The following is a 7,671-nucleotide window of genomic DNA, read 5'->3' on the forward strand; positions in this document are numbered from 1 at the left end:
TCTGGCGAGGTAGCCATTACATCAACTGCTGTGCCCCCACCCCTTAAATTTCTTTCTTTCTTCCATGAGCAAGAGAAACAGAGAGGCAGGACCCCAAGAAGGTCCTGATGCCACAATGCACCCCCAGCCTGAGCCATGCCTGTCAAAGACATGGATGTGCCTGACACGCCCAGGGAGGTCGAAGCAGGACCCTGCCCGCGGGAGTCAGGGCTGCACTCACAGCGCAGTTCCTTGGTGTTATGTCGCCGATGCAATGACCCCAAGCACCTTCTCCTACGCTCACTGGCCACCAGGACATCCTCTTTGGGAGGCGTCTGCTCATGCCTCTTGTCCACCATTACACTGGGCTGTCCTTCAAGGACAACGGCCCACTTTCAATGTCTTCACGAGGGTGTCCTTGGGGCCGACAAGTGCCGTGGTGAAGGGCACTGGACTCCCACACGGCTGACTGCAGTTCGAGTCCCAGACCTGGCAGTTTGTATTCCCACTTTCTCTCTCTCTCTCTCTAGTCAAATTTAAATAAACAAACAAACAAGAAAGAAAAATATCAATAATTCCTCCCATGCTTTCCTCCCGAGTTTTTTTTTTTTTTTTAAGAGAGAGATTTTTGTTATAGGGCATGTGGGCTTACCAAAGAGACAGAGACAGACAGAGAGACAGAAAGTGAGTAATCACACCCCTGGGAGGAGGGCCACGCCGCAATCCCTTCTCCTTCATCCTCCTCTCGGGATTTTGGGCACGCACGCATGTGCAGTCGGCGTGAGATTATTTTTTAAGCCACCAGGTTCAGGACTCAAACTGTGGTCCACTACGTGGGAGTCCAGCGATGTAACCGTTACACTAACTGCTGGTCCCACTTCCTGAACTTTTTTTTTTGGATTTTACTGTTTGTTTTTGTCAGAGGGTGCATGCACCCTCCAGAGACACAGAGAGGGAGAAGGTGACCTCGGTGGGGCGTGGTCACACTGCAGTCCCTTTCCTCCATGTGTCCCCCAGGCTGGGATCTGGGGCTATTACAGACCTGTTGTGTTTCTCACGCCCGGGGCTAGGACTTCAACTGTGGCCATGTGGGGTACAGCTGAGCTACAGGGCTGGCCCCCTCGAGTTTGTCTAAGCTTTCACACATCTCCACCTCCATGACCCCTATCGAGGGACAGATGGGGGCCAAAGTGCATCCACCCTAATCAATACCCCAGAGACAACACGATTTAGCCAGAGCCTACCCTGTCCCCGGCAGCCCTTCGAGTGGCTTCATGTTGGGAACTGAAGTTTCCCCAGCATACGCGATTAGAAACAGAATGGGGGAGGTGGTGGCAGTTGACGTGGTGGTTAAGGCAGCTGGACTCTCGCACAGCTGACCGCAGTTCGAATCCCAGACCTGGCAACCTACTTTCTTTCTTTTTTTTTTTTTGAGAAGATTTTGCTACAGGGCGCGTGCGCTCACCATAAAGACAGAGACAGAGAGATAGAAAGCAAGAAATCACCCCCCAGGGGGGATGGCCTCGCTGCAATCCCTTCTCCTCCATTCTCCTCTCGGGATCTTGGGCACGCATGCACACGTGCCCGGCGTGAGTTTAAGTCATCGGGTCCGGGACTCGAACCACGGTCGACTACATGGGAGTCCAGCGACATAGCCATTACGCCAACTGCTTTCTCACTTTCCTTCTCTCTCTGGTCAACTTCCAAAATAAATAAATAAAATAAAGACAAATAATCAAATTAAATGATTAAAAAAAAATAGAATGCAGGGAGGGGAGTCTGTCGTTTTTGTTAAGATTTCTTGGCTGCTGTGGATTTTTTTTTTAATAGACCATAGATTAGTCTATGTGTAACACCCATCATGCCATGAATTCCTAGGGAATAGGTTCCAGAAGCTCAGGCTCCTTCCTGTTGGTTCTCAGAAAGTGTGCCTCTCTGGGTGGAGGAGGTTGGCTAGCTTGTCTGTTTATGGCAAAGCCAACAGCATGCTGGGTAATACTGTAGACTCTTCCAGTTTGCCATGGAGACATTTGTGGGGCATTCCTTTTCGAACAGTGCCCATTCCCCTGATGTCTACAAGATCTCCTTTCTGGGACCAGCAGTTAGCGTAATGGCTATGTCACTGAACTCCCACGTAGTCGACCGCGGTTCGAGTCCTGGACCCGGTGGCTTAAACACATGCCGGGCCCGTGTGAGTGCGTGTCCAAGACCTCAAGAGGAGAATGGAGGAGAAGGGACTGAGGAGTGGTCTTACCCCCTGGGGGGTGATTTCTCGCTTTCTGTCTCTGTCTGTCTGTCTGTCTGGCGAGTGCACGCGCCCTATAGCAAGAACTTCTCGGGAAAAAAAAAAGACCCCCTTTCTTGTAGATTTGCAAACATGCTACCAAAGGAGCCACTCCATGTTTTCTGAACGCCCTAGGGACAGGTGTCGCGGCCCTTTGTGTTCGTCATTTTGGTGAATTACTGGAAGATGGTGGTTCCGGCCGAAAGGGGCTCTTATGCATTGTTTTTTTTTCCTATGCATTTTTTAAAAATTGCCAGTGGGTGCTTGCCAGTGAGCGAACAAGGAGAAAGGCCCTTCAAGGGTGTGGCCGTGCCACCGCCCTGTCCCGTAGCCCTCCCGGCTGGGACTGTGGGGCATGTGTCCATCAACTGCCAGGGCCAGGGTCTGAACCATGTGGTCAGCGCACGGCTTCAGCTGCCTTACCCACTAGGCCATGGAACCAGCTCCATTCCAATTTTTAAGTAAGTGTCCAGTCGAGTGTTCCACATTTCAAATAAGTAAGTCCCGCACCTCACTTGGACTTCATGCAGACTGCCTCAGAGGCGGGGTCTGGAAAGGGGGCTCCTTCCCCAACTGACCTGTGCTACATTATCGGATGTGCTAACTGAACGAGTATGTCGTCTTCTTCTTTTAGTTATTCCATTTAACTTTACTTATTTCCTTATTTAAATTTGACCAGAGGGGACCAGCAGTTGGTGTAATGGCTATGTCGCTGGATTCCCACGTAGTCAACTGTGGTTCGCGTCCCAGACCCGGTGGCTTAAAACTCACACCGGGCGCGTGTGTGTGCGTGCCCAAGATCCCAAGAGGAGAATGGAGGAGAAGGGATTGCGGCGTGGCCAACCCCCCTGGGGGGTGATTTCTCACCTTCTGTTTCTCTCTCTTTGTCTGGCAAGCACACACGCCCTATAGCAAAAACCTTAAAAAAAAAAATCAATCAATCAATCAATCAATCAATTAATCAAATTGACCAGAGAGGGACAAAGTGAGAGAGAGAAAGTAAGAAAGCAAGCTGCCAGGTCCAGGACTCGAACTGCGGCTGGCCATGTGGAAGTCCAGCACCCTTAGTCGCCACACCACCTGCCGGCCTCTGTCTCCTTTTTATTATATTATTTGTTTCTTTTCTAGTAATGAAATTTCTCCTTTTATTTCTGAATCGCCAGAGGTGTAGGGACTCGCCAGAGAGTCAGGAAACGACAGGGGAGAGTCAGGCTTCAGGGGCATGCGGCATGCAGCAGTCCCACCCCCTCTATCTCGCCATTCCGCGGGGGTTTTAGACACATAGTTTTACTTTTTAAAGAATTACTTATTTAATTGTATTTGTTACTATTATTATTATTTTTTTTACAGTGACCAGAGACAGAGAGAGAAAGGGAAAGGAAGAAAGCAAGCCTCCAGATCGAGGACTTGAACCATGGGCAGCCCCGCAGGAGTCCAACATGCCAACCACGCCACCCGCCGTGCCGTCGGGAACCCGCGTTGAAGCCACTGGGGCTGGCTGTGGGATCCGAGCCCAGAGGCACTGTTCCCCGACCACTGAGCTATGGGCGGCCCTTTGTTCCTAGTTTTGCTCGAGTGTGTGCTTACCGGAGACAGCGCGAGTGAGGACGCACGCTGGGGGGACGGTCACGCCACGATCCCGCCTCCATTCTCTCAGGATTTGGGACACACATGCACACGCACCCATGGGATTCCAGTCAGCAGGTCTGGGACTCGAACTGCTCAGGTGGCCATGGGGGATGCAGCGCCTAATCCCTGTACATCGCTGACCCTGGTTTTCGTTCTGTGAGAGCCGTGCTACGTGGGGAACGTGCTGCCCCAGCCTCCCGTGTGGCTGAGGGAGGGCAGAGGCAAGCTCAGCTTTGTAGGGTGGGCCGGGAGTCCAACCCAGGCTCCCACTGGCCTCAGAGCCCGCCAAGGAGCACCGTCAACAGTGTGCACGACTGCGGCTGGGGCGCGGAGTGTCTTTTCTGTTTTCTTTTTCAAGCTATTTTTGCCATAAGGTGCATGTGCTGGCCAGAGACAGAATGAGAAATCACCCCGGGGGAAGGCCACGGCGCAATCCCATCCCTTCCATTCTCCTCCGGGGATTTTGCACATGCACACACACACGTCTACTGTGAATTTTAAATCGCCAGATCCGGGAATCGAACCACAGTGACTATGGGGGAATTCAGCAATGTAACCATTTCGCCACCTGCTGGTCCCTGCCAAGTGTCTTTTGAAGGACAACTTGAACCGATATATTGGCCACTGCCATCCCCACCACAGCTGAGACCTCACCCGGGGAGAGCCCTGCCAGGGCACCAGGGGTGCGCCTCCACGCCTTTCCTGCGGACACACTCTCCCACGGTGGAGCCACTGGACTGTCCCGGCCAGGTGCCACAGAACGTGGACACAGACTCCGGAGAAGAGAGGCCGAGTGAGCCGGGGGCCAGACGCAGGCCTCCCGCCCGTCTCCACGGACAGCCGCCAAGCGCCACTCCTTCTGCTGCTCACTGCCACCATCTCTGCCCCCACAAACACGATGTCATTGTCCACTGACTCTGGGACAGGGAAACCGCGTGCTGTCTTTGCTCCGTGGGGTCAGAGAGGACAGGGACCCGACTGCCCGGAGCGGGCCTGGCCGACAGCAGGTACTACCCACAGCTGCCCCAACTGAGGTGACCTTTGCTGGCCTGGGGGGACCAGGAAGGCCGTGAGGGCAGAGACCTGCAGTGGGACAGCCACCCAGTCTGCCCAGCCACCCTGTCACGGCTGCTCCCCGTGGCCCAGCAGGCCTCGTCGGCCCCCATCACCGCGGAGACCTCATTCCTCCGCCAGCCGAGCTCGAACCCACTAGGCCACTGTAGTTCCTCGGCCTCTTGGCCCACGTCACCTCCGCTTTCACCCCGCCCTTCCTGGGGGCTGCTCTCAAATGTGGCGCTCCTGACACCAGCAGCCCCGCCTGGACCTGCCCTCGCAGCACTGTCCCCTGCCGGCAGCGCCCACCCGGTGCTTCCCGACTGGAGCACGGGAGTCCTGCGAGGGCGGACGCGGAAACCCGCCGAGGATGGGCCCCGCGGCTGTCTGGGCGCAGGCCGAGCCCGCCCGCCGCCTCCGCGTACCTGTCCTTGTACTTGATGACGGCGTCCACGATCTTCTTCATCTTCTTGGTGAGGTTGGGCGGGTTCGGGGACAGCTTCTCGGCCGGCGGGCGCCCGCGCTTCTTCTGCTTCTTGCTCTCGTCGTCCTTGTCGCGGCTGCGCGTGCTGGTGGTCGGGGTGGAGGAGCCGGCGTCGCTGTCCCGCTTGCGCTTCCGCGACGATTTCTTCTGCCGGACCTCCTCTTCGATCTCCTCCAGCGTGCCCTCCTCGATGGCCTTCAGGGTCAATAGTAGTAAAAGAGAACAGCCAGCACCCAGGGCGACAGGCGGAGGCCGAAGCGTCCACGCGAGGGGCCGGCCGGTCGGGGAGGAGGCCCCCACCGCTCTCTGGGCAGCAGGGGAAGCCAGCGCTGCACCCCAAGTGGGGGACCCCGGGGCAGTGCTTCGATCTCCTCCAGCGTGCCCTCCTCGATGGCCTTCAGGGTCAATAGTAGTAAAAGAGAACAGCCAGCACCCAGGGCGACAGGCGGAGGCCGAAGCGTCCACGCGAGGGGCCGGCCGGTCGGGGAGGAGGCCCCCACCGCTCTCTGGGCAGCAGGGGAAGCCAGCGCTGCACCCCAAGTGGGGGACCCCGGGGCAGTGCTTCTCAACCAGTTCTGAGCCCCGTCCTTGTCGTGTGGACACGGAAGGATCCAGAACTCCCTCCACATACACCGGACACCCACCACGCTCCTGCTCTAACCTCTACCACCTTTTGCTTTGTTTTTAAAATTATTTTACTTAACCTTATTTTAAATTAAAAAAAAAAAACCTATTTATTTTATCTTACTTATTCATTCATTTATTTTTTAATTTGACCAGAGAGAGACACAGGGTGAGAGTGAGAGAGAGAGGAAGTGAGAAAGCAAGTCACCAGATTCAGGACTCAAACCCTGGTCGGCCATGTGGGAGTGTCCAGCGCCTTAGCCACCACACCACCTGCTGGTCCCCAACCTTATTTTAATTTTTTGGAGAGAGAAAGAAAGCCACACGGTGTGGGACTCGAACCGTACTCAGCATGTGGGAGTCCAGCGCCTTTACCACCACGCTACCGGCCAGCCCCTCCCCCACCTTTTCTTTTTTTTAAAGAATTATTTAACTTTATTTGCTTATTTATTTTAATTTGACCAGAGAAGAACAGAGTGAGCGACAGGGAAAGTGAGAAAGCAAGCCTCCAGGTCCGGGACTCAAACCACGGTCAGCCACGTGGGAGTCCAGTGCCCTCAACCACCTGCCACGCGCCTCACCCCCCACGCCACCTGCCAGACTTTCCCCCCCATTTCTTGAAAAACAACACAAACAAAAACCCCTCACGGTTGGGCCCAGAAGCCAGCCCACAGCCACAGCCACAGCGACCCGATGGAGGGTTACAGGGGACGTGAGATCCACCGTCTGCCATGTTTACGTTCAGCCACGTGGTAAAGCCAGAGCGAGGTTCTGAGAAATGCTCGGTGTGGCGACTCCGTAGGTGTGTAAATGACATGGACCAGCAGAGGGCATAAAGGGTAACGTGGCTGGACTTCCACGTAGTTGATCCTGGTTCGAGTCCAGGACCCGGTGTTTTAAAACTCACGTCGGGTGTGTGTGCAAGCATGCCCAAGATCCCAAGAGGAGAATGGAAGAAAAGGATTGTGGTGTGGCCATCCCCTTTGGGGGAGGGGGTGATTTCTCCCTGTCTATCTTTCTGGCGAGCACATGCGCCCTGGAACAAAAACCTCTCTAAAAGGGAAAAAAGAAAAAGTTCACGACAAAATGGAATCAAGGTATGAATTTATTTTAGTGGGGAAAATAATTTTGCAAAACATGCACTGTTTCAAAAACTTTTAAAGACCCCTTATAGTTAAGAAAAAAAAAAAAAACCTAGAAATGAGTCAGCTGGTGGCGTGGTGGTCAACGTGCTGGACTCCCACATGGCCGACCGCAGTTCGAGTCTTGGACCCGGCGGCTTGCTTTCTCACTTTCCCCTTCTCTCTCTGGGCAAATTTAAAAACAAACAATAATAATACATAAAATTAAATAGTTATTGAGAGAGACTTAGAAGGTAAAGCCCATTCCGGGCCTAGGCTAGACGGCATGGCCTATTAAATACCACCTTGGGGTGCTACCGCCGTGCAGGCAGTCTGGCAGCGACTGGAATGCCGCTCCAGGAGTCCTGACCATGCGCAGCTTCGTGTGTTTCTCCGTTCTGTGCAATCCTCACCACCCTCCATCTCCAGAACTCTCCTCCTCCATTTTTTTCCCTTTTAGTGATTTTTTTTTTTTCCCCATAGGGTACATGTGCTCA

At 54.2% G+C, this 7,671-nt stretch overlaps 1 protein-coding gene across 1 annotated transcript in view; it reads right to left on the reverse strand.

The window, feature by feature from the left end:
• SMARCA4 (SWI/SNF related BAF chromatin remodeling complex subunit ATPase 4) overlaps positions 1-7,671 on the reverse strand; it is a gene marked incomplete in the record, with an annotated part of 97,591 nt that overhangs the window by 12,450 nt on the left and 77,470 nt on the right. The window contains 1 exon segment of the mRNA XM_027765557.1: positions 5,371-5,624. Within this exon segment, the coding sequence (XP_027621358.1) occupies positions 5,371-5,624 (254 nt within the window).

This window comes from Tupaia chinensis, unplaced genomic scaffold (genome assembly GCF_000334495.1).
Source record: "Tupaia chinensis unplaced genomic scaffold, TupChi_1.0 Scaffold138665_1, whole genome shotgun sequence".
Lineage (NCBI taxonomy): Eukaryota > Metazoa > Chordata > Mammalia > Scandentia > Tupaiidae > Tupaia > Tupaia belangeri.